A 26,879-nucleotide genomic window follows, 5' to 3' on the forward strand; every position below is an offset into this window, starting at 1 on the left:
TTGGCTAGACAATACTGTGAACATGTGAGTCTGCTTCTCCTGCCCTAAACACATTTCTCAGGAAGGGAAGGCAGTAAGAGGGAGTGTAGAGACAGGGAGGGGCATTTAGATGATACAAATTTATCAGAGAAGGAAGTCCAGCTGCCAGTCGGCATGGTTAGTGTGGATGGTCAATTAGACAGGATCTGGAAGCACTGGCTGGCACACCTGTCAGGGACGAGGTTAGGTTAGGTTAGTCTCTAGGCATACCTGAGATTGGATTATGGGATGGAGCCTCTCACTGAGACTGAGGTGGTCAAATAGTGGGTGGTACCATCCCAGGGCTTGGGTGAACACAACAGTCTCTCTTTTCTCTGACTACAGACACAATGTGACCAGCTGCTTCACGTTCCTGACACTAACTTTGCTCATACAATGGACACACGAACTAGGAGGCAAAAATAAACCCTTTCTTAAGTTGCCATTGTCAGGGGTTTGTTTGTTTGTTTTCCCAAAATAGGGTTTCTCTGTGAAGCCTTGGCTGTCCTTCGACTCATGCTGTAGATCAGGCTGGTCTCGAACTCAGGGATCTGCCTACCTTTGCCTCCAAGTGCTAGATTTAAAGGCATGAGCCACCACTACCCCAGCTTGCCCAAGCATTTTGTCATAGGAACAGAAAAAGTATGATGGCCAAGCTCAGACAGCCTGAGATTTGTAGGTCTGGGAGAAAAAGGGAGACCTAGAGTTCAACCCCAAACCCTGAAACAGCTAGGCTGCAATGGGCATAAACCATGAATTACATTTTCCACTGGGCCTTGGGAAGGTCTTTCAAATGATTTCAGCTACAAAGCAGTAGCCCTCACCCCCTGACATTTCAAGTTAGTGATGGCCTCAGATTCCTCATCTTTAAATCGACGGTAACAACCCCTACTGTAAGAGTAGCTCTAGTAATGAGATAAGGCCATACAAATGCAAGTTCCTGCTGGCGTTGGGCACTCTAAACAGATAGAAATGATTACTATTGATCTTTAAAACAAAAACAAAGTAGACACTGGAGAGATGGCTCAGTGGTCAAGAGCACTGACTGCTCTTCCAGAGGTGCTGAGTTCAATTCCCAGCAATCACATGGTGGCTCACAATCATCTGGGATTCAATGCCCTCCTCTGGTGTATCTACAGTGTACTCACACATAAAATAAATCAGTAAGTCTTTTTTTTTTTTTTTAAATGTAGACACACAGTTTTCCTTATTTGCCAGGCAGGGACACGGGCTCTGAGGAACACCACCTATGAAGGTTGACTAGTACCTTCTCTTTCCTCCACTGCAGCCGGGTGGTTACTTTACTCTCTGCTAGGGTCCACGGTGTTTATTCAGTTAATGCCACATGTGCACCAGATGATGGAGATCTGTGGATCTGCTTACACACTGCTATTTTGAGATCCACACCATGATGGCAGGGAGGTGCGGGCTCTGTAGAGGGCAGGTCTGTGGGCTTAAACTCTTAAAGATGATGGCGAGGACCACTACTCATCAAGAGATACAAATGACACTGAAATATGGAGGCTGGGGAAATGGCTCAGTAGGTAAAATGCTTGCCACACAAGGACGGGGACCTGAATTCCATTTCCAGCACCTACATAAAATGCCGGGTGAGGTTACAAATGCTTGCAATCCCAGCTCTGGGAAGCCAGAGACGGGTGGATCCCTAAGACTTCTTGCCTAGCCAACCCATTCCAAATTCCAAACTCCAAACCAGTCTGGAAAAATAAAGTAAGACAGCTCCAGGAACGACATCCTCTGATAGCACATACAAGCACGCACAAACTACATCATAAAATATGATGAGCCAAATTCTTATTTCGCCTGTTATATTGGTACTTTTTATGAGACATTCCATTTCTTTTACAAACTTTCTTCCCCCATTGCCTCCTTTAGTACTGAGACCGTTTACTGTGCTGAGTCGTTTCCACTCCATTAACTGGGAACCAAAAGCTATCAAGTTGGGTCCCCAGCTAATCAACACAAAGGTCCGTAGTCAGGATCAGGATAAACTCAAAGAAGCCATGGCAGGGAGGAGGTCCCAGAAGGAGGCAGAAGACAGGTTCAATTCCAAAGACTCCACCAACCAGAACTCAAGCATTTAGACCAACCGCGAAGGCGGGGCCAAGGTTTGTCCTTAAGGAAGCGACTTCGCTGGGGTTTCTGTGTACAGATGGAGGCAGAAAGGAAGGATCGGGAAGAATAGGAAGGAGAGGGCTAGACTGGGTAGGACTGGAAATAGCTGGGAAGGAGAAGTAAGATAAGAGGCTGGGACTTTATCAACCGCCTTGCCTAACCTCAGAGAAGAGAATCACACTGAATCAGGGAGCGAAAAAGCAGGGAAAGTGGCCCAAACTCCAGAAAGACAAGCTTAGAGAGAGGAGCAGGGGCATGGCCAGGAATCGGGGTGTGGCCAAGATGCAGGGGCGGGCCTAAACCGGGAGGTCAAAGCCAGGAAGAAGCGCAGAGAGCCTACGTGGGCTTGATCGGGCTTTGGGGTCCGGATCAGAGCCTCTCCACCACCGCCTGCAAAGGCTGCAGCCCTAGAAAGTACAGGGCTAGGCCGAGCAAGCCGAGCAGGAGCAGCAGCAGGAGCAGCAGCCGCAGGTGCGTCAGCACGGTGCAACAGCAGGGCTGCGGGGTCGTGGCCTGCACATATCGCTCCACTGCGTCTGCGAAGCTGAACTTGTCCGGCGCGTAGCCAAGCTGAGCGCGGGCCTTGGCAATCTGGAAGGTGTGCGTCACGGTCATGCTGAGCACCTATGGGAGAGGCGGAGCAGCAGAGGGCTGAGTTAGTGGGAAAGCATCCTGTGCCTTGTTGATGGAAAGGGGAAGGGCAGACTGCCTTTCGGTCACACGGGTTTAAAGACTAGTTGCAGCGTCTGATTCCTGCGATGCCTTCCTGAGGAGGGAGGGGAGGCTTCCTTTCTGAGATCTTTTTCTTGGAGGGCGCCGCCTCCTCGATTCCCTTTCTGTATCTCACCCTCAGGCTCTGCTAAATTCTCACCCTATTTTATTCCTCTTCTCTACTTCTCTTCCTAGCTTAGCGCCGTTCTGGACCCCTGGGGACCCTTAAATGCATTCTTGAATGCCAAGACAGGCTGAAGGCTTCCTGCCTGTAGTGGGGTGCGGTTCTCCAGAAAAACATCCCCAAAGAAGGATGTTGGCTTCCTGTTGCCAGCTCAAGGCCAATTGTCGTGGGCAGGGCCTCCGGAACAGCCTTCCTATGCTCTCAGCTGGTTAACTAAGTGACCCTAAGAGAGGAATTCAATTACGAACAAGTGATTCCTCCTCTTTAAGTCTGAGCTGCATTTCCCCTGCTGCCAGTTGGCCTAAGGCCCACCTTCTTCCAGGGCAATAAATGACAACTATCGATGATATCAATGAGCTTGGTGTGGGCCGTTTATACTCTTTTGTCCTCTGTGATGGCACTATTTCCTCTTAGCATAATTGGACATTGAAGATCAGAGGTTAAGTGACTTGCCTAGGGTCACGTAGGAGATCCACTTTAGAAAGTGGCCATATTCTTGGTCGTGTTGGGGTCTGGTGATGCTCTCCCACCTGGCTTGTTATTCTCTAGCTGGACTTTGGCTTCATGATTCTCCCATGGGGGCCAAGCCCTGGTCTGGGGACCCCAGAGAGGGAAATAGACCAATCCTTGCCCGTTTTGCCCCTGATAGGGGCTTGGAGGTATGCAGGTCAGTAAATATCCTAAAGCCAGCCAAGCAGGGAGACATAGCTGTGAGCTAGGCAAGCACAGAGTGGGTCCTAGCACAGTGTTCTCAGAGGTCAGGTTTAACCGTGACCTCAGGGCGTAGGTGCCTCTCCTGCATGCTGGAAAATTCCTCCTCACATCTCTGGGTAATGCTTATCACCACATTGAGTTGCCTGGTTTCTAGAACATTTTCCTCTTTGGACTGTGAACTTCCTGGGGGTAAGGATCAAGTCTTTCTTACCTCCAGTGCTCAGTGAAGTGCCTGGCACACAGTAGGTGCTCAAGGAATGCTAAAAAGCCGATTGGTGTCTCACAGACCGGCCAGCAGATGGCAACTGACCATAGCTCCCAAATGGCCCCAGACCCTTTGCCCTGGAGCCAAGAAGTTAACCCGCAAACCCACACTTCAGACAAGAGGAAGGGTAACCAAGCTCTTGCCTGACTACAGTTCCTGCCAGCTGTTTTGCCAAGTTGGTTCCTGGTATTTTACAAGCTAGTGGTAAAGCTTTAGGTCTGGGTTCAAATCCCACAAGTACCTTGTAAGTGAATGATCCTGTGTAGGCAGCTTCACTGTGTTCACTATGTCTCTAATTTCCCCCTCTGAACATGGACAGGGTAATAGTTTCCAGCAACGGTGAATATCAAGTGACATTAAAGGACCGTCATTATCCCCCATCGATCTGGAAAGGGTGTAGGCCATAGTTTCTCTGAAACATTCTCCATGCTCCCACTTCCTTTCATCTTAAGGAGCAGTGAACTTGCCATCCTGAAGCTAATTCCAGTGTGGTGTGATCTTGCATAAGCCACCAGTTTCTCTAGCGCTCGGTTTCTCGTCATAAACTAAAAAGCACAATCTTTTTGCCCTTCCTAATTTAGCACTAGGAGGAATCAAAGGAAAGAGGCCCCAAGTACCACCTGTTGCCTTACTGTTTATTTTATATGCCCTGCCTGAGTGCATGCATGTGCACTGTGTGCATGCCGGAAGAGGGCGTCAGATCCCTTGGGACTGGAGTTATGGATGGTTGTGAGCCACCATGTGGGTGCTGGGAATCAAACTTGGGTCGTCAGAAGAGCAGTGAGGGCTCTAACTTGATATGTCCTCTCTCTAGCGCCAAGATGTCCTCTTTTTGGATGGTACACGCTAAGCAAATATAAAACCACACACACGTCTGCTAGTGCAATGGTGCACACATTCCAACCCAACACTCGGGAGGAATGGGCAGGTGGATCCCTGTGAGCCGGAGGCCAGCTCGCTCTATATAGTGAGGTCCGGGATAGTCAGAGCTGCATAGTGAGACCTGTCTCAAAAAACAAGACAACTCCCCCAAACTACACATCATAAGTATGCGAATGGTATTGATATTCTGTACACAGAAGGCATATAATACATACTTACTTAACAATAAGTAAATAAACTTAAATGATGAGCCTAGGGCCACTGGGAATTTTTGTGTGTGTGTGTATGTGTGTGTGTGTGTGTGTGTTTGTGCATGTATATATATGCACATAAAAATTGTTGCTGTAAAATTATAAAAAATAAAATGCTGGGGTTGGGGATTTGGCTCAGTGGTAGAGTGCTTGCCTAGGAAGCGCAAGGCCCTGGGTTCGGTCCCCAGCTCCGAAAAAAAGAATTAAAAAAAAAAAATAAAAAAATAAAAAAAATAAAATGCTGTCTTTTACTCCGCACTAGATCTGGCACCCCAGTGCCCCAAGATATCTGGTAGATATTTTCATCTCAGTCAGCAAAGTGTCTCACCCGCTTTGCTCCATCCCATATCACACTGCCGATGGCTTCTCTCTGAGCCTGGCAGCAATCTCTCTACCCATCTAGTTTCCAAGGCAGGTTGCCACCATGCCAGACATACACATCCCAACTCTGTGGTGGCCCAGTGTCTCAGGCCGCCACCGCACTCTCTTCAACTTAAATCGCCACAGGAAAGAACACACAACACTATAACCTCTGATCCAATTGATAAGATATAATTACCTACCTAAACATACAAAGCCCTGTACACATCCATCCCTTAAGAATATTCACAACAATCTGTAAATACACAGAGTGGAATCTTTACATCCGCCTCCATGTTCTCTCGGTGGCTTCTCTCTCGCGCCTAGATTGGGCAGATCTACCACTACACTACCCTGTTCCCCAGCTGTGAAATCCCTTATAACTTGCGGCTTCTCCATGCCAGGCGCTCCAGCTCCCTCTTCCTCCTCCTCCTTCAGCCCCTCAAACTTTTCATTTTACAGCAACATATATATTCAGAATTTGGTTCAAAAGAGCGCCTGCTCTGGGACCTATCTTTGGGATCTCTGGCTAGAAGATAAGCCACTTACAGCTAGAATGACAGCTATGAGGTAGGTGTAGTGCCATATTGGATTTGGGCCTGGCCACTTTGTAACTGTATGGCCACAAAGTCATGGGATTGTTGGATAGAGGCCTCTCCCATGTATTTACGGCACAGGAAGAAAAGACCAAGTAGTAACACCCAGTGTCTCCACTGCATGACCTCTGCTGAGCCGGGCGGATGCATGTGGAACCAACACACCTGGACCATACCTGGGTGGTGGTCAATTTACTTCTGCCTTTTACTTCCTCAGCCTTTATCCTTGAGATTTAGGCTGGTCTTGGATTTCTCCCTAATTAATTCAGGTCTCGTAGTCGGTCTTTTGTTACCGAAGTCAGGAGCCAGGGTCTCCCACTGTGCTTCCCAGTTATTTTCTACCTGGAGACTTGGGTATATAAGTGGTGAATAAAGCTACAGGAGTCTCTCACTCTTCTTCCTCACTCTCACTCTTCCTTCCGCTCTTCCACTCTCTCTCTCTCTCTCTCTCTCTCTCTCTCTCTCTCTCTCTTTCTCTCTCTCTCTCTTCCTCTCCTGGCTTGACACGATAACCTGTGTGTGTGTATGTGTGTTTCTTTCATCCCGTAGGCTTTCGCCCGATTCTCGGTACCAGGTCGGTGCTGGTGCCGACAGGTAGGAGTTTGGAGTGGTCCAATTTTCAGTTTGTAATACAGTCTGAGCAAAAACTTAGTTGGTAGGGAGCATTAGAAAGGAACGGGCTGTAGTTTCGGGTCTATATGGAAGGTTCTGGGACCACAGAGAAGAATCGTGTGACCGAGGTGTTCAGCAATGGTGGAGATGAGGAGGGGAGGAAGATGGCACAGAGCTGGGATTCCCCCACCCCTCAGCACCCCACTTACCTCACTGCGGGTGAGTAGTGGGGAGATGATGCAGATGGGTCTCAGCGCCAGGTGCAGGAACCCATCACTGCAGCTGTGGGGGAGGGCGGGGTGAGAAGGGCTCTGGACAAAGCCACCGGGGCATCGTTTGCTTTGCTAGGAGTCCCTTACAGAGGTCACTGGATTCTTTAAGTTGGCAGCGTTTGCTGGGGGCCTGTTAGCTAGGAGATATGTCATAGATGGCACCAAGTAACAGTGATGGTCTGAAGAGTGCAAGCAAATCTGAGAAGGCTCAGGAATTTCTGTTTTCTCAGCCTCTCTTTAATGACATTTCATGCACTTGTTTCATGTATGTGTTTATGCCTGTGGGTGCATATGTGCCACGGCACGTGTGTGAATCGTGCAGGACCACCTTGGGGAGTCAGTTCTTCCCTTCTACCATATGGGTCTCAGGGACTGAACTCAGGGGGTCGGGCTGGGTGGTAGCACCTTTACCCACTGATGAACTATCTTGCTGGTCCTCAAGTTCTCTCTTTTGAGGCAGGATCTTACTGTGGAAGACCAGACTGGCTTCAAACTCTCTAGGTAGCTTGAGCTGGTCTTGAACTCATGATCCTCCTGTCTCAGCCTCCCAGGTGCTGGAGGCACCACACTTGGCCCTCTCTCCTATTTTGAGATGCTGACTTTGGAAGGAGAGGGAGGAGTTGGAAGTGCTTCTCTGCCACTCCCTCTGTCCTGACATCATCGCCTCAAGCAATGTGAAGGTGCACCAAGACACAAGTTTACAGAGAACTGTATTTATATACAATTCTCCCAAGTTGTCATCACGTGGGCTACAGGTCAGTCCTTGTGGCAGTGTTATACAGAAGTCGCTCACCTGGGTAACAAGTTTACAAGTCTTTGATTTCAATAATATGTCCAGTGCCTTTAAAAAGAATAGGTCCAGACTCTGATGCACCAGGAACACAGCCCTTTGTGACTTGAAGACCAGCTAGCTGTTCCCTTGGGCAGCTCACCCGAGGCCGGACGCCTGCTTGCCTTCTTACTAGGCGGCCAGCAGAGGGCGGCAGCAGAACACACTTTCTTGGTGGGGTGTGACCAGGGAGTGGGAGCAGATACTGACTTGCAGGGGGAAGGGGGAGAATCCAAGGTCAAAGTCTTCCCACACCCCCAAAGCAGCCCTAGTATCAGATGACCTTGGAAGAGGGGAAGCCTCTGGCTTCCTCTGCCTTCCAGCTAAGTCTAAGAGTCAAAGCTGCTTCTCTCGGTCACTTCCCCACGTCTGGCAGGTCTGAGCCCCAGGCTCTTCTTTTACAATAGTTAAGTCACTCCAGCCTTTTTAGAGGCTCAAGTTTAAGCGGGGTGGGCCTAAGATCAATGTAGCTGTAGCGATATTGAGACATTTGCCTCTCTGAGTGCTGGGTCTGGCTGGGCGTCCCTGCACAACCTATTTAAATTCCATCATCTTCACCCATGGCGGGGCCTCGATGGCCTCATCCTAGTCCAGACCCTGGCACATGGGTTTTCATAGTCATGCTGTTCCTTACCTGCCAGATATACACAGGAGGTCGGTACCTGGATCCAGGGCTGACTGTACCCCAGCTTCTCAAACTGCAAGGGAACATGGTCTGACATGAGAATGGGTTGTTTAGGCTGGTGAGGGAAGATCGCCTGCATTCCATATCCTGCTGGCAGGGGACCCACAAGCCCAGAGCCCAGAGAGCCCAGAGAGACAGACATCCCCCTGCCCCTCCCCCAAGCCTATACCAGGCCTTTTTTTTTTTTTTTTTTGCTTTTGTTTTTGTTTGGAGACAGGGTCTCTCTATGTAGACCAGCTTGACCTCAAATTACAAAAATCTGCCTGCCTCTAACTCTTGAGTGCTGTAATTAAGGGCATTTACACTATACCTGACATCATCATCACCGCTACCACCACCACCATCATCATTACCATCACCACCATCATCATCATTTTGCACACCAATCTTGAAATGAGATCTTCTCCTTGGTCAAGATAACTCAAGTAGTTAAAAACATAGAACAAATCTTTTTCTTTCTAGTGTGTGTGAGAGAGAGAGAGAGAGAGAGAGAGAGAGAGAGAGAGAGATCAAAGACAATTTGTTGGAATCAGTTCTCTTTTTCACCATGTAGGTCCTGGGGACCAGGCTAGGCAACTCTGGGACTCTTCATCTGCTAAGCTGTCTCTTATCTTATTTATTTTGTGTGTTTAAAAAAAAAGATTTATTTATGTATGTGAAGACACTGTTGCTGTCTTCAGACACACCAGAAGAGGGCATCAGATCCCATTACAGGTGGTTGTGAGCCACCATGTGGTTGCTGGGAATTGAACTCAGAACCTCTGGAAGAGCAGTCGGTGCTCTTAACCACTGAGCCATCTCTCCAGTCCTATTTTGTTTTTTTCAAGACATGTTTTTTCTTTTTTTTTTTTTCCCCCCGGAGCTGAGGACCGAACCCAGGGCCTTGTGCTTGCTAGGCAAGCGCTCTACCACTGAGCTAAATCCCCAACCCCCAAGACATGTTTTTTCTATGTAGCCCTGACTGTTCTGGAACTCACTCTGTAGACCAGGCTGGCCTGAAACTCAAGAGAGCCACACCTGTCTCTGCCTCCTGAGCTCTGTCTGAGAAAGGAGGTGTGAGCCACCACTGCCAGGCATGGGGCAGGGTTTTAAACTTAGAATCTTTCACATCATTTAGGCTTTTACTATATCCACCCACACACGAACCTGTATCCAGGTTCTTAAATAGAATCTGATTTTTTTTTCCCTTCCAGAATTGACTGTACTATTAAAGAAAAATAGATAAAACTCAGCAAGTGTGTGGAAGGCGGCGGTGGAAGAAACAGACCGGCAAGGAGTGGGTGGAGCTGTCCACCTGGATAAAACCTCTTCAAGTCAAAGCTAAGCCAATAAAGGCTGGCAGGCGGGAAAGAAAGGGGGCGCTCCCCACTGCTGGGAGACAGGAGTCCCACAGTCTCCGGAAAACACTCTGGCAGTTCTTCAATGGGAAGTTAAGCCTGGAGTAACTGGTTAGCCTAGAAATTCCACGAAAGCACACCTAATGTAATCCCAGCATGGCGTGTGTGTGTGTGTGTGTGTGTGTGTGTGTGTGTGTGTGTGTGTGTGTGCGCGCGCGCGCGCATGTGCCTAAGGAAGTTGTCCTCTGACCCTCACAGGCATGTGTATTTACATACATGTACACTTGTTTACACAGGTGCAGGCATACACATGTTAACGTAAAAGGAAAGGAAGTCTCTACCTGATACAGGTAACAGCATGGATTGACCTTGAAAACTAAAGGGGGGGGGGCTTAGAGATTTAGCTCAGTGGTAGAGCACTTGCCTAGCAAGCGCAAGGCCCTGGGTTCGGTACCCAGCCTGAAAAAAGAAAAGAAAGAAAGAAAGAAAGAAAACTAAAGGGGAAGAAGCCAGAGAAAAGGCCACTCCTCTCAGGAAACAGCCAGCATGGGCAGAATACAGAGCAAGACTCACACTGTCTGTGGTGGGTTGGGTTTGAGCGTAAATCGAAGTAGGGCCTGAGCCAACAGGTACAGGCCTGTTTTGCTTCTCTGAAGATGAAGACCTACTTTAAGGTCAATTATGGTGATGGTTATAAACTCAGACTATGATGTTAAAAAGAAAACTATATTGAATTGTATCCTTTCTGTAGGTGAATTACATAGCTTATGTCTGAATAAAAGTGCTTTTGAACTTAAAAAAAAATACAAAAAAGACCTCTACAAGTAAGAGTGTTTGTTTTTAAATTTATTGTTTTTGTTTTATGTTCACGGGTGTTTTAACTGCTTGTACATCCGTGTGGGGGTGCTGGGTCCCTTGGGTCAGGAGTTACAGATTGCTGTGTGTACCGTGTGAGTGCTGGTAACTGAACCCACTCGCCAGCCCTCATGCAGGGCTGTGTTTTGCTTGTGTGTTTGACTGGTGCATGTGGGGGCTGGGAGGGAGCATCAGAGCCTCTGGAACTGGTGTTACAGAGTTGCTAGCTGCCATGGTGATGGGCCTTAAACCCAGGTCCCTGGTAGAGCAGCCAGTGCTCATAACCACTGAGCCCTCTCTCCAGCCCCTGAAAACGCTCTGTAACTGGAGCAAACACAGCTGCCTTTGGCACAGCAGTACAAGATACCCCTCTACCTGTAGCCTGGGTTTCTGTGCTCACTTTCCACATGGGCCTGGTCCAAAGGAGACTGTGGGTTGCTGAGAGAGGTCAGGGTTCTCAGAGACCAAACTCCTCCCTCCAGGGTGGTGGCCACCATACCCACCAAGGGATTATAAGCAACCCTCCTCCACTCAGTGGTAGGTCACTTGTTTCAGCATGGGCCCTGGGCTCCATTGCAAAAAGAAACGACAGAAGACTCACATGACCAAATCAGGAGGCAAGTTAGAAAGGTGACACAGGGTACCACTAAGGGGAAGTCACAGCCCAGCGTCAGATGTCCCCAATGCCACCCAGGCACATGCCAATAGGACAGGCTTTCTAAGGCAAATTCTCGGGTTTGGTGGAAGGAAAAGATGCAAGACAAGAGGGTGGGACTGAGAGTCTCACTCAGGCTGGGGTGGTGGTGGGGCGGGGAGAACACTTACCAGTGGGGCCATCCACTCAAAGAGGTTGACACTCTCCCCGTCATGGATGTAGTATGCCTGCCCGCTCTGAGGGTGACAGGAGGGAAGAGGTACAGTCAGATGTCTGCCCACAGCCCAACCCCCTCTTCTCATGGCTCCCGGAAGCTGCTTCAGCCTTCTTGTCTTCCTGAGCAGTTCTGGGAAGAGACCTGGGCAACACAGGGTACCTCTCTATGAAGGGCTGTAACGGGGTTGGCAGAAATGACGGAATTCTAAAGAGACATTGACCTTGTGGGCCAGGTGTCTGTCAATCTGACTATCAGACTATTCAAACAATGGACCTCCCGGAAAGAAAAAGGGAATTTCTTTAGGTATCTCCGGTTGGGGAAAACAGAAGGGCCCCAGCCAAAGGGAAGCTTATCTCCTTTCATTCAATTGTAACAACTTCTCAGACCTAACAGTTGAGGACCAAGCCCACTTAGTGACCTCGAGCAGGACCATGGAGACGTTCATATTCCAGGGACTCTATTTAAACTTTAATCTCACTTCAGGACACCAAGGCAGACAAGAGGGGATCACTGGGTCCTTTTGCCTTTTTTTTTCAAGACAGGATTTCTCTGTGTAGTCCTGGCTGTCATAGAACTCCCTCTGTAGATCAGGCTGACCTCAAACTCATAAAGATTCACGTGCCTCTGCTTCCAGAGTGCTGGGATAATTTGATTCTTTTAATTGGCTTCTAAAGGACTGACTTTGGCTTCTTGAGGTACAGACTGTGGCCCCGAGTTTAGTAAGGGCAGCCACACTGATAAGCTGTGTGACTCCGATGGACTCCCTCAACCTCACTACTTCAGTTTCTTCAGCAAGATGAGTATTGTGAAGACTGACAGGCTTCAGTTGGAAGCTGTGATGTCACAGGGTCACCGTGAGGAGCTAATTATGCTGACACTTCTACCCAACCCAGTGACCCTGGGCCTCCTGTGGGCTCCTCCTTGCTGCAACCTGGGGGTTGGGAGGGAAGGGATGTCACAAGACACTCACGGCCACGTAGCCTTTAGCCATGGTGAGGCCCTCAGCCGCCCGCATGTGTGCCTGCACCAGATTCTGCACGTGGACCCAGTTCATGCGCGTCCTGCGGTCCCCAAACCGGAACATGAACAGTCTCTTCTTGATGTGGCTCTGGCGTGGGGGAGAGGTGACAGTGCAGGCTCACCTGGTGGCTTTACTATCTATATACATGCTCAGAGGCCAGACTCCCAACTCCCATGTCCCAAGTCCTCGAGACATCTCTGTTTGCTTGTCTCACAATGACCTTGGGCTGCCTTTGAGCTTTTATTTTGAAGACTTTCTTACCTGTTTTATATGTGACACATATAAAACAGATCTTCAGCCACAGCAGAAGGGGACAGCAGATCCCATTACAGATGGTCGTGAGCCACCATGTGGTTGCTGGGAATTGAACTCAGGACCTCTGGAAGGGCAGTCTGTGCTCTTAACCACTGAGCCATCTCTCTGACCCCGCCTTTGAGCTTATCTTTTCTTATACATTCAAACCAGCTGTAAACCCAGATGCCGTGACTATTATGGCCGTTCAGAAGAATAATAGTAACTATAATAACCATAAAGACCACTTCTGTCCCTGACTGCCACCCTTATCTCACGCCTTGGGGACTACGGCAGCTTCTGAATGCATTCTGCATGAATGACGGTTGTCCATTCACTCTGCACCGCCATTTCTGGCCCCGATCTGATGAATGCAGAAGGCTGTGACGATAAACACTGTAGGGCAGACGCTGCCCAAAGCCCTTCTAGACCTGGCCCAGCTCCTCTACAAATCCCTCTAGGGACTCTCTCTCCTGCTTGTGCTGCCATGACCCCAGGCTGTCTGTCTCTTCCTGATCAATCTTAAGGCTTTCTGGGAGTGGCCCCGTTTGGAGCCTCTTCTTGGCCTGCTTGCCTCCTTCCTCCCTTGGGAGGTTTAAAACCTTGCTTTCTCCCAGGGGCTTCTCCAACTTCCCCAGAAGCCCAATCCCCTCGCTCCATCAAGTTTTTCTTTCCTTTCTTTGGGTTTGGCACCTTCCAACACTCTTTGTAACTCAATGTGTATTTATTTTAGTCTACAAGACCACAAGCCACATAACGGCAGAAGTGTTCTGTTCTGTCTACTGGTCTGTCCCTGATCCAGAACAGTACTGAGCACACAGTAGTAGTTCAGTAAGTATATAAATGGGGAAAATCCCTGTAGTTGACCTAGTATCCTGTAAGAACTCAGCAGCAGGCCTGGACAGCACTCCCCAGACACCCTTTCATATCCCCATGGCCTTTTGTATCCCCCTCTGTTAGTTCCAGCCACATGAACCTCTCGTCGATTACATTAACCTTCCTCACATTTAGGTCCATGCTCAAGCTACTCCTGTACTTGGCATTCCTTTCCTCGACTTACCTCAGCTCCTCTTGGGAAGCTCGGGGGGATCCCTTTTCCTCCTTCCAAACACCATGGGCATCCCTTCCTCCAGGAAGTCCTCCTGGATGTCTCCTGCCAGGCTCATTTTCTCTAGTGTTTCTCTACTCAGCCCTCACTGTGCTGAAGTTATGACTGAGCAGTCTGTCTCCTTGACCAGCTGTGGACGTGAAGCCCAGAGCCCCCTGCAGCCATATTTTCAGTATCCAGATTTCTCTAGAGTTTTCTGGCAGACTGAGACGAATGACCCAGCCCTCAGAGCACCCACATGAGTCTTTCTGGGGTCTCCCCAGCCTGAAATGAGGCCTGGATGGTACACTGAAAGCTTTGTGCCCGGTAGGGCTGAGGGACTATGGGCTGATGGGCATCAGGGTGACCTTCCAGCATAGTCTCTGGCTGGGGCATGGCCTCTAGACAGATGCAGTGACAGAGAGCTGCAAAAGTCCAGTCAGCATGCCCATCGCGTCAACCTGACTCCTGCCTCTGGTCACAGGAAGGCTGGGAGGACCTACCGCCACCCGGGGCAGGTGTCTCTGTTCTTCAGGACCATAGATCCCTGGGGGACGGAGCACACAGGTGCGGAGGGTGCCTCCTCCTGGGACAGAAGAGAGGGTTGTCAGGGGACTGTAGAGGAGCAGCACATGGAGGTGGGGGGGGCCACAGCCAATGAGGATGGGAGGCCAAAGCCATCCACATCTCCCCATTCTGTCTAAAAGGCCCAGTATATCTTGTGCTGAAAGCAGTCCCGTTTCCTTGGGGACCCCTCTGCCCACAGAAGTCCTGTGGGTGGCATTTGTAGGATGTTCTCACCTGAAAGTTATCTCTCAGCATCATCAGGATCAGGACCACAATCCCTGAGGACGTCAGCCCCTACCAGTCTTTGTGCTACTCACGATCCATCCTTCCTAATCCAGAGGGCTGGTTTTTCCTATGAATCTGTTTTCTGGACACTTCCATTGTATGTTCCCTTTCCCCACAAATAAGCCAGGGTCGGATAGATTGGCCCCCAAAAGATGTTTGTATTCCAAACCTGCCAATATGGCTGTGTTTGGAAAAGGGCCTTCAAGGTTGTAACTAAGGATATGGTGAGCTGAGATCACTGTAGATTTTCAGCTGGGCCTAATCCAATTACAGGAGTCTTGAAAGAGACCAACAGAGGAAAAGGAAGTCATATAAAGGTGTTCATCCGAAGCTGGAGGAGACAAAGAGGACCTCTTCTTTAGAGTCTCCAAAGGAAGGTCGGCCCTCTACACTAGCTAACACCAAGACTCCAGGCTCCAGCTTTCAGATGGCAAGAGAATGTTCTAAGCCACCGTGGGAATTGCAGGACGCTAACTCAAGCAGGTGCAAAAGGACACAACACACTGACAAGGCACTGTGACCTACTTATTAGGATTCTGGCAGCCAGTCAAGTGAGGGCCATCTCAGGACTAGCCTGGATTACATACCACGGTAATCACCTCTGGTGACCATGGCTGTCCTCCTGGAAGGCAGGTGTCAGCTGAGCTTTTCTGTGGCCTACAGCTAAGTTTAAACTCTGGGTCCCTGGGGGCATGATGGAGGGAGGTCAGGTTGCAGCCAATGGTGGCTGGAGGGACACTGGGCAGCCACGTCACAGAGGGGCAGGCCTAGGGTATCCATGACTCTTCTGAGCACTGGAAGCTTGGGTATGTGCATATAAATAATTCCCAGCCAGAAGATTAGGTGTCTGGCCTGGCAGTAGGTGAAAAGGGCTGTGCCCTGGCACAGAAGGGAATTCAGCTGCATCAGATCCTGGGGCAACACTGTGTATGCACAGCAGGATCAGAGGTCAAACACTGACAGGCTAGGTAGTGAAAGCAGGAATATTGTAGGGAAGAGAGTCCACGTGCAGAGACCTGGTTTGCTGCCTCTCGAGTAGCAGCACAGTGGGTCAAGCCTAGTTTCTGGTGCTCAGATGCTACTGGGCTTGAAAGTCCAACTCTACCACCCAATACTGTGTGACTGCAAAGCCAGCTAATGAGTCTCTGCTTCCTTATGTGTAGACCGGAGGCTATCATTTCAAACCTCTCTTGTCCTCCAAATCCAACTGGTTCCCACGTTTGTCTCTAATTTTGGCACTAGAGAAGTGGAGTTATTGCAACCCCAAAGGGATTGCATATCAGATAGCCTGCATATCAGATATTTACATTACAATATATAACAGCAGCAACATTACCGTTAGGAAGTAGTAATTTTATGGTTGGGGGTCATCACAACATGAAGAACTGCATTAAAGGGTCTCAGGTTTAAGAAGGTTGAGAACCACAGTACTAGAGGTTGAACACAGGCCCTATGCCGAGCAAGCATTGTCTCTGAACTATTTTGCTTTTCTTTTTGTTTTTTGAGGCAGGGCCCTGCTATAGAGCCCAGGATGGCCTTGAGCTCACTCTGCAGTCATAGCAAGCCTTGAACTTGTGACCCTCCTTCCTCCACCTCCTGAGTAGCTGAGACCACCGGACTTAGCCACTAGACCCAGGTAGATGAGACCACGTTGGCTGGTTATCTTTTAGCTTCTGAATTTCAGAGAGGCGGTAACAATGACTTAGGACAAGCAAATTGTCTGAATGGATTTGGCTCCTGTGTGGAAGATCAGGGATGCCTAAATTCCCTCTCCCACTCAGGGATGACATGGAGTCAATGAACCTTTTGCATATGAAATCAGTATTGGAAATAGGGCCTGACGTGAAGAGTACACGAGCAGAGCGTGGACCCTCGCTGTTTTATTGTTGCTTCGTAGACAGAGGAGGGAACAGAGGGAGACAGCTGAGGCGGATTCTTTCTGGAACGTTATTGAGGGTGAAGTGCAAGAGCGTCCTCCCACTCGTGGTCCCCTCCAAAGAGCTGTAGCTCCTTGTATATTTACAATGCTAAGGAAGAGGCTAAAACTAAACCCCCTCCCATGAGACAGCGCAGAGCAAGTGTCAGAGTCAGAGTCTTCCTCAGCAGGCTGCGAGCCTGAGGTCCTACAGTGCAGGCTGTGTTGTGGTTGAAGAGTCTCGTGCAGGTGCTCAGAACACACTGACGGACAAAGGCCCAGATCACAGGGGACTGTCACTCAGGAGGATATGGGGCCTCAGACATACATCTCAGAGAGGCTGCAGTGGGCAGGCGTGTTTACTATAAGCATGTCCCCATGGTACTTACCTAGGAGAGGTGTCCCATTGGCCATGAGAATCAACTGGTCAGCGATGGCTTTGGTTCGAGAGTAGTGGTCCATATGCTGCCAGGGGACAAGGAGAACACAGCCACTATATGGGCTCGGTGATACTGTTGGCAATGCTCATACAGCTGGGTGTGGCCAGCCCTATGGCTGCACAGTCCTAGCTCAGGGAGGCACCTGCCAGTCTGCAATGTCTGGCCTGTGACACTGATACTGGATATAGGCTGGGTGATCGAGCCATATGCTGTTCTTTGGTGTTCCCATGGCATTTTTGTACCCAGTCTCATTTGCTGCTCTCTATGAACCACCTCCACGGTGCTCTCAGACTGAGATGAAGAAACAGAGGTTCCAAGTGCATGACACACCCTGTTACAGAGGTGAAAGGTGCTAGGCTGGGTGGGGCTTAAGGCCAAGTCTATCTGGTTTTGAAGCTTTCGAGGGCAAGACAAGCTAAGATGGGGGAAAGTTTGGGCCACTAGTGTCTGGGAGTCCAGCCAGCCGGGATGCACCTGGGTGATAAGATGGACCTGACTCTACCCATGTCTGTCCTTTGGGCAGCCACTTCCAGGCCTACCACCCTGCCCCCCCTCTCCCAGAAGTTGGTACCTTGTCCAAGGGGAAATATGGGATGGAGTCCTCATTGCCCTGCTCTATGGGCTTCCCACCAAATGTCACGTTGACTGTGCTGGTGTATACGAGCCTTGGAACACGCCGACGGACGCAGACTGCAGGAAACACACACACACACACACACACACACACACACACACACACACACACACACACACACACACACACAGGCAGATTGTGAGCTTGCTAAGGAGGCAAATCCACCTGTTTCTATCCAGTCTTCATCTCCCGCCCCATATCATCAGGGGTCTCCCAGAGAATCCAGAACTGCCTGGGAAGAAAAAGCCTTTTCCCTCAACTTGGGATGCAGGGGCCAGGGCTTCTTATTCCTGGTGTGACTTTGTCCCCCAGGGCCACTCTGTCAGGGGCAGGTAAGAAGAAAAGGCTCACTTGGTGGGGCAGATAAAAAGGGTGTTCTAGAACTGGGGAAGTGCAGGTCAAGGTTGGGTGTATCCAGAGGGCCCACCAGGGATCTCCTGATGTCTCAGTGGCTTTCCTCAGTTTCCTCTTCAACCCTGAGTCCCCGGACATGCTAAGACTGCTGGTGTTCAAGTCGGTCTGTACGCCAGATGATCCACCTCCCACTGGCCTCAGTTGATACAAGCTAGGTAGGCAGGGGGTCCTGCCTCTGTGGTCCCCTCCCCATCTCCCATCCCGGAGCCAGGCCAGTGGCAGGAGACAGAAGAGGAAGGATCACACAGCAGGCCACACTCCACTCTGAGAACCTACCATTAATCACCAGTTTGGTGCCTCCGACATTTATAGACTCAATCTCCTGTTTTTGTAGCTAAAAGACAAGAGGGAGATAGGAAGTCACGTGCTGCCTTCTGTTCTTGTGGCTGAGGACAGAGGCTGGGCTCAGGGTCACCAGGACTCTCGCTGAGGAATACTTGGCATATAGGGTGCAGGGACTGGCATAGATAAGTAACTTCAAATTTGGATCATTTTCTGCCTCCTCAAGTCTCCCCTTATCTGAGACAAATGTGGCAGTATGGCCATGTCCTAGATAGGGCACAAGAATATAAATAAAGAAAGGGGCTGCAATGGTGGGTCCCGTGTGTCAGGCACCCAGCAAACAATACAATCTAGACCTCACTTAACACCACTGGGAAAGGTGACATGCTGTGTCAATTAATGAATTAATTAATTTATCTGTCTTTGCAACAGTGTGTCTCATGTTGCCAGGCTGACCTCACACAAGTTACACAGATAAGGCTGACCTTGAACTTCTGGTCCTCCTGTCTCTACCTCCCGAGTGGACTATAGGTATGTGCCACCATACCTGGCTTCTGTGGTGGGATCTAACCTATGGGGTACATTAAGCAAGCATTCTACCCACTGAACTGCATCTTCAGCCAAAAACTATTTCTATTTCTATTGTGGTTTTTTTTGTTTGTTTGTTTAATGGGGAAGCAACTACAATGTTAAAAATAATTCAAATAGTGAAAAATATACCTGGAAGCTGCAGAGATGGCCCAGTGGTCAAGAGTACTAGCTACTCTCCCAGAGGTCCTGGGTTCGATTCCCAAGCACCCACATGGCAGTTCACAACTGTCTGTAAATCCAGTTCCAGGGGATCTGACGCCTTCTACTGATTTATTTAGGCACCAGGCACACTTGCAATGCACAGACATACGAGTAGGCAAAACACTCGTAAACATTGTTTTTTTAAAAAGACTATCTAATGAGGAGGAAAGTTCCTTCATACTCCTGATGCCCAGTTTTCCTCCATCCTCTCCAGAGGGAATAGCTGCTAACAGCTTCATACATTTGTACAGAAAACCTATATTTGACATTCTCATATATCCTAGCTTTACAAAATTTATCATATTTTTATTTGTTTGTTTTGTATGTGCCTGTGTGTGTCCATGTATGTGGGTGCCACAGTACATAGGTACAGGTCAGAGGAAGGTTTGTGGGGGTCAGCTTTCTCCTTCTACCATGTGGGGTCAAACTGAGGTCATCAAGCTTGGCAGTAGGCACTTTAGCTGGCTAAGTTGTTGTCGTCGTCGTCATCATCACCATCATCACCATCACCACCACCACCACCACCACCACCACCACCACCACCACCACCATCATCATCATCATCATCATCATCATCATCATCATTGAGATAGAGTCTCTCTATTTAGTCCTGGCTGGCCTCAAACTCAGAGATATTCCTGCCTCTGCCTCCAGAGTGCTGGGCTTAAAGGTGGTTGGTTGAGTTATCTTGTTGGCTCTTAGCTTTGCTTTTCCTTTTTAGGGTAAGTAGGGGAAGCAAACGTTATCTTAAACTTTGGCGATTGCTTGGGTATCCACACTTGTGCGTCCTCTCATTCTTTTGAATGGCTGCACATACAATTCATTATATGTCTGCTTCATCTTACTTTAATAACTAGTGGACCACGGTGCTATTTCTGGTAACTTGTTATTAGAAACAATGCTATGAATATATAAATAAGAATGATTTGAGTCAAATGGAGGACGCTTTGGTAGACACAGCTACAGTGTTCTTTAGAGTTTGTGACATAAATCATAGAGGTGGCCTCCCTTTCCAGAGGAAGAAGGAGCAGCTTGGAGAGGTTAAGCTGCCCTTGGTCACACAGGTGGAAGGTACCAGACCTGGTATTTGGTGTCATGGATGCCCAGTCCTTCTCTAGAGGAGGTGAAGAGCAGGCATCAGAGTGTGTGGGTAGATGGGACTTGGACACCACTCAGCCCAGCTCTGGGTGTATATGTGGGTCTCACCTTCTCTGCCCCAGACATGCCGTAGGAGGCCACGTGAAAGACACAGTCCACCCCCTGGAAGGCTTGGTATAGGGCTTCTTCATCTCGGACATCAGCCTAAAACAGAAGTACGAGGTTCAAATCCAAGGCAGTGATCCAGCCCAGGCTAAGCATCTGGTGGACCAGGACTCACTAACCCCATTCATTCCGCTTGAGCCCAGGGCTGGCCTGGCTGCTTCATATGCGCTGTCTTATGGACTCCCTCTGTAAGACGATGGAACCCCTTGTAAGATGTGATTACTGTCTCTTTCTGTGGAGAGCAACCGAGGCTCAGGAAGGCACAGCTATAGCTGGGAAGCGTAAAGCTGGGGCTAAGGACGGCAACATGGTTAGGAGGGTGACCATGCTTTCCAAGCAAGTCTGAAGATCCGACTCCTGGAATTCACACAAAGCTGAATAGGATGGCTTGCATCTGTGCTCCCAGTATGAGCAGTGAGATGGGAGGTAGAGAGAAGGGAAGGTGGAGACAATTACCTGGAAACTCGTGGGCTAGCCAGACTGGAGTGTACAGCATGACAGCAGAAAGGAGTGGCCAGTCCCACTCATTGTGGTGGAGGGAGAGAAGTGACTCCGGAAAGATGTCCTCTGACAAATGTATGACTGCACTCTCACACATATCATATACACACATACATACATCACTCACATATATACATATATCACACAAAAACATCACACACATACACATACTACACCCGTTACACAATGCATTCCACCATACACCAGTCACACCCATGCACATCACATACATACACACATATCCTCCACATATACACAAATATCACACACAAATACATCACATACATATATATACACTACACCTGTTACACAATGCATGCCACACACACTAGTCACACGGATATACATCACATCCATCCATACATATCCCACACACATGCACATACATATCACACATATGAACATTACATACACATGTCCCATATGTATCATGCATATATCATAAACACATCACACACACATGAATATTACACACATATCACAAACACATGAACATTATAGCACATATCACAAACACATGTACATACACATACACACATGAGCATTTACACACATATCACAAACACATCATACACACATAAACATTACACATATCACAAACACATTTACATACACATCACACACATGAGCATTTACATACACATCACAAACATATCACACACACATGAATATTACACACACATATCACAAACACATGCACATACACATCACACACATGAGCATTTACACATACATCACAAACATATCACACACATATGAACATTACACGTATCACAGACACATGTACATATACATCACATAATGAATGGTACACACACATATCCCTCACATATCACACACATATCCCTCATACACTCACATCACAAGCCCCACGCACCTACACACAATGATAACAAAATCTAAAAATAAAAGAGAATTAGAGGTAAATTTGGCTCCAGAGCCTGAATCTCAAACCCCACTGCTGGTTCACATCTATGCCTCTGAGCTCTGCCCCCAGCACTGTCACCTCCAGCAGCCCCCACCCACCATGATCCCCATCTGTGTACCTGGATAAACTCAGTTCCTGTGGGTAGTGGCCACTGGGGTCTGCGGAGGTCAAGCAGGATGACAGAGGCGCCTTTCTTGGCCAGGCTGGAACCCAGGCTGAAGCCCAGGTAACCTCCTCCTCCGGTCACCAGAACCTTCTGTCTGGGGGCCTGTGTGTGCTTGGCCTCAGTCTTCTGCTGTAGTGCTGGTACTGTGGCTCTCACTGATTCACCGGGGTTAGAGCCAGTCCCAGAGCCTCGTCTGGTTCCAGGTCCTAGCCCCAGCCCAGGTAATGGTGCAGCTCCTGGACTAGTTACTGACTCACTTACTGGTTGAGGTACTGAGCCAGCTCCTGGCTGAGATACTGAGCCAGCTCCTGACTGAGGTACTGGGCCAGATCCTGGCTGAGGTACTGGGCCAGATCCTGGCTGAGGTACTGGGTCAGATCCTGGCTGAGGTACTGGTACAGGTACTGAGTCACATCCTGGCCTCAGTCCAGACCTAGCTCCTGGCCCAGGTAATGACCCTGTTCCTAGCCCAGGTCCCAGAGAAGCATTAGGCCCTGTAGTAGTACCAGGTCGCAGCCCAGTCACAGAAACACCACTAGGCTGTGGCCCAGACCCTGGAACAGCACTAGGTCCAAGCCCCGGCCCAGGCCCAGGTCCTGGAATAGCCCCAGGCCCCAGCCCAGAGTCCAGAACCACTCCAGGCCCTGGCCTAAGGCCTGACCCTGACTCTGAAGCAGACCCCAAGCTTGAGGCCCCTCCGCAGGCCTGGCATACAGGGTATCCCTTCTCGCCCTGGCCTGCAGTTTGACAGGTTTCTAGTGGGGTGCCTGCAGGGTTGGTCTTCATTCTCTATGAAGCCGTGCAGCCTAGATGCTGTCCACCTGTGAAGAAAACCAGAGGAATGTTCTAGGCTCATCCCAATGCTCATGTTACCAGGTTTGTAGGACCGAAGGGAACTTTAGGAAAACTTGGGCCTCATCGATCTCTCAGAGCTCCAGACTCTTTCAGAGCCTCAAGAACCTCCATGTGGCTGCTGGCTCCTTAAGGAGTCAGAGAAGGCAGCCTGTCCTTTGACCTCATAGCTGGGACTCAGATGTACACTGAGAACCCCTGATGTCCCCCCACAGGTCCCATGTAGCACCAGAAGGAGGCAGAGTCAGTCATACCTATGGGGCCTCACACACTGGGTGTGGTGCTCTGAACTAAGCATCAGGAAGGCAAGGGTGGGGGAGGAAAACAGGAGGAAAAGGAAAGGGGGGAGAAAGGAGAGGCAAGGAGAGAGAGAAGATGAGAGGAAAGAGGGAGAAGAGGAAGGAAGTAAAGAAAAGGAGAGGCCAAGAGGAGAAATGGGGGAAAAGAGGGAGAAAAGGAAGAGGAGAAAGAGGAGGAAGAGGAGGGAAAGGAGGGAGAGGAGGGAGAGGAGGGAGAGGAGGGAGAGGAGGGAGAGGAGGAAGAGGAGGGAGAGGAGGGAGAGGAGGGAGAGGAGGGAGAGGGAGAGGAGGAAGAGGAAGAAGAGGAGGAAGGGAGGGAGGGGAGAGGAGGAAGAGGAGGGAGGAGGAGGGGAGGGGAGAGGAGGGAGGGGAGGGAGAGGGGAGGAGGAGGGAGAGGAGGAAGAGGGAGGGAGGGAGGGAAGAGGGAGGGAGAGGAGGAAGAGGAGGAAGAAGAAGAGGAGGGAGAGGAGGAAGAGGAGGGGAGAGGAGGAGGAGGGAGAGGAGGGAGAGGAGGGAGGAGGGAGAGGAGGGGAGGAGGAAGAGGGAGGGGAGGGAGGAAGAGGAGGGAGAGGGAGGGAGAGAGGGAAGGAAGGGGAGGGAGGGAGAGAGGGAGAGGAGGGAGAGGAGGAAGAAGAGGAGGAAGAGGAGGGAGGGGGGAGGAAGAGGAGGGGAAGAGGAGGAGGGAGAGGAGGGAGAGGAGGAGGGAAAGAAAGAGGGGGAGGGAGGAGGAGGGAGAGGAAGAAGAGGAGGAAGAGGAGGAGGGAGAGGAAGAGGAGAGAGGAGGAGGGGAGAGAAGAGGAGGGAGGAGGAGGGGGAAGGGAGGAGGAAGAGGAGGAGAGGAGGGAGAGGAGGGAGAGGAGGAAGGGAGGAGGGAGAGGAGGAAGAGGAGGAAGAGGAGGAAGAGGAGGGAGAGGAGGGAGAGGAGGGAGAGGAGGGAGAGGAGGAGAGGAGGAGAGGAGAAGAGGAGGGAGAGGAGGAAGAGGAGGGAGAGGAGGAGGAGGGAGAGGAGGGAGAGGAGGAGGAAGAGGAGGGAGAGGAGGAAGAGGAGAGAGAGAAGGGGAAAGAGGGAGAGGAGGAAGGGAGGAGAGGAGGAGCAGGATGAGGAAAGAGAGGATGGAGGAGGACTACATGGGACTTAAAGGGCTAAGCCCCTGGAAAACTCTCGACTCCCAGGTCTGCAGCCACTCCCCATACCAGGTGCTCCAGAAGCAACTGGCTGACACCATGTGACCTAAGCCCCTTGCAGCCTTCTCGATCAGGTGGGTAGGCTCCAGGGACAGGCACTGAGAATCCTGTCCTCCTCATTCTAGACCTATAGCTAACTCAGGCTCAGTCAGCTGCCACAGTCTTTCCTTATCTGCTTGAGTGTCAGGCTGGACCAGGGGCCAGGTCAGACATCATAAAAGCAATGGCTGCACTGTAGGTCTTCTGTGTACTAAGGTATACCTTGCACAGTGCATAATGGCTGCTTATCTGTGGAGTGGCTGAATGACCAGTGAGCTGTTGCTTGTGGTGGTTACAGGACAGAGGCCATGGTAGTTATTAGAACTATGGCTGTGTCTCTTCTGTCATTATCCTGTTTGTTTGGGGACAGGAGCAGTCATGTCCCACATAGGTGGCAGAAAGGGTGTCTCAAACTAGAGTTATTACCGAGGATGTCTAATTCCCCAGTCTACCCTTCAACCAGGAGACAGGATGTAGTTTCAGAGGGGAGCCTCCTCTTCCAAGGCCCAGATGACTCTTCTAAGAAAGGGTGTATGTATACTCCTGTTGGCAAGGGCTGGGTGTGCCCTTGGGTAAAATGCTCACAATTTCACTGTGTCTCAGTATCCACAGCGGAAACGGACCCAGATCATCTTGACTGCTCTGTCTTCCTTATACAGTGGTCCCAAGAGAGCAGATACCAAAGCCCTTGCAAATCACATCAATGTAGGTTGCATGAAGGGTTTGCCGACTGGTGTGACTCAAGCCTTGAACAGTCCCTGGCTAAGTACTGGGGGGATAAACTGTCTGTTCCTCAGGGCAACAATATGGCTAAGCCAGAACTAAACCTGGATACGGCAGTGCAAAATTCTCCTGGCAATCCTGAGTACAAGCTACTGTTCCCATTACCCAGAAGTGGAAACTGAGGCCCAGAAAATATCAGAGATTGTGAAAAAAATTATACAAGGTTGGCTGTACTGATGCACACCTGCAATATCAGAACTTCAAAGGCCTAGGTAGAATTACCAGGAGTTTGGGGCCAGCCTGGGTTACATAGTGAGTTCCAGGCTAGCCTGGGACACATACAGTCTCAAAACCACCAAATGACATGGCCAACCAGCTGACTCATCTCTGCGAGCCTGGGCTACATGAGTTGGTTAGTTGGATTCATGAGGAGAGTAGAAAGAGTTGACTTCAGAAAAGTTGTCCTCTGACCTCTAGATATGTGCTGTGGCAGCGTCCTGTCACCCACCACACACACACACACACACACACACACACACACACACACACACACACACACACACACACACACACACACACAGCAATAGTAATATAAAAATAACAAAACCCAACAAAAAATAAAAATAGTTAAAGTACTCAGTCCTTAATCCAGGTCCAAGCAACAGCTCCGAATCTGGGTTTTACGAAAGGCAGAGACCTAGGGGGAAGCCCCGACCTCCTGGCGGCTGAGCAAGTGCTGCACGCAGTTTATAGATTGGAGGCGGGGGAGCAGATCGCTATCCCCTCATTCTCTTCACCCTCTATCCCAGCCACCACATTCTGCTCTGCACTCACCTGGCTCGGGCTTCTGCAGCGCTGCGTGCACCCAGCACCTCTTGGGTCTCCGCGCCAAGGCAGGCACCACTTGTGTGGCAGCCGCTGGGCTGGCCGGGGGACTGCCCGGCCCCCGCTGCCTCCGCCCCAGCCGACCCGCCCTGTCGCTCTGCGCTCTGCGCTCTCCAGCCTGGAGCCTCGCAGCCCCACTCACCTGAGAGTGAGCAAACAGTGACAGGGCTGTGTTTCTGGTGGAGAAAAGGGGGCAGAGGAGCTGCAAGTCTGAACTGTCCTGTCTGCTCTACTCACCAGACACCGTTCTTCCATACCGTCCTGTGTCCCTTTTTCTTCTTCATTTCAACTGTTCCCTCATCCAGCTCTTCAGCCTTGTGTGTGTGTGTGTGTGTGTGTGTTGCACACGCGTGTGTGTGCGTGGATATATATACATTCCTTTGTAAACCTAGGTTTCTGTAGTCTCATGGTCTCTACATCTGCCTTTCAAACTTCCATCAATCCATCTTTTCTTCAGTTCACCTCTTACCTTTCACTTATCCAGTCCAACCTTCCATCTGTCCATTGCTTCTGTCCAAGAGAACTTCCATACACCCACTTACCATTCTTACAGTCTTTTACCCCCTTTTCTGTGGTACTGCAGATCAAACCTAGGGTCTCACACATCCTAGAAACGTGTCCTACCTTGCAGCTACATCCTCAGACCCTCACCTCCTCGCTTTTTACTTATTTTCTCTGCAGCCCAAGCAGGCATTGAACTTGTGATCCTCCTGTCTCAGTCTCTCAAAGAG

General features: G+C 49.9%; 1 protein-coding gene across 1 annotated transcript; it reads right to left on the reverse strand.

The window, feature by feature from the left end:
- Positions 1-2,016: 2,016 nt before the first annotated feature.
- Sdr42e2 (short chain dehydrogenase/reductase family 42E, member 2) lies at positions 2,017-22,951 on the reverse strand. Its single transcript, XM_032895639.1, is given in 12 exon segments — positions 2,017-2,778; positions 6,939-7,000; positions 7,003-7,011; positions 8,465-8,528; positions 11,533-11,598; positions 12,550-12,687; positions 14,482-14,564; positions 17,135-17,210; positions 17,757-17,875; positions 18,510-18,567; positions 20,514-20,609; positions 22,118-22,951. Coding segments are annotated over 12 exon segments (1,860 nt in total). The 3' UTR covers positions 2,017-2,523.
- Between the last annotated feature and the right edge of the window lie 3,928 nt (positions 22,952-26,879).

The sequence above is a fragment of the Rattus rattus genome, chromosome 2 (assembly GCF_011064425.1).
Source record: "Rattus rattus isolate New Zealand chromosome 2, Rrattus_CSIRO_v1, whole genome shotgun sequence".
Lineage (NCBI taxonomy): Eukaryota > Metazoa > Chordata > Mammalia > Rodentia > Muridae > Rattus > Rattus rattus.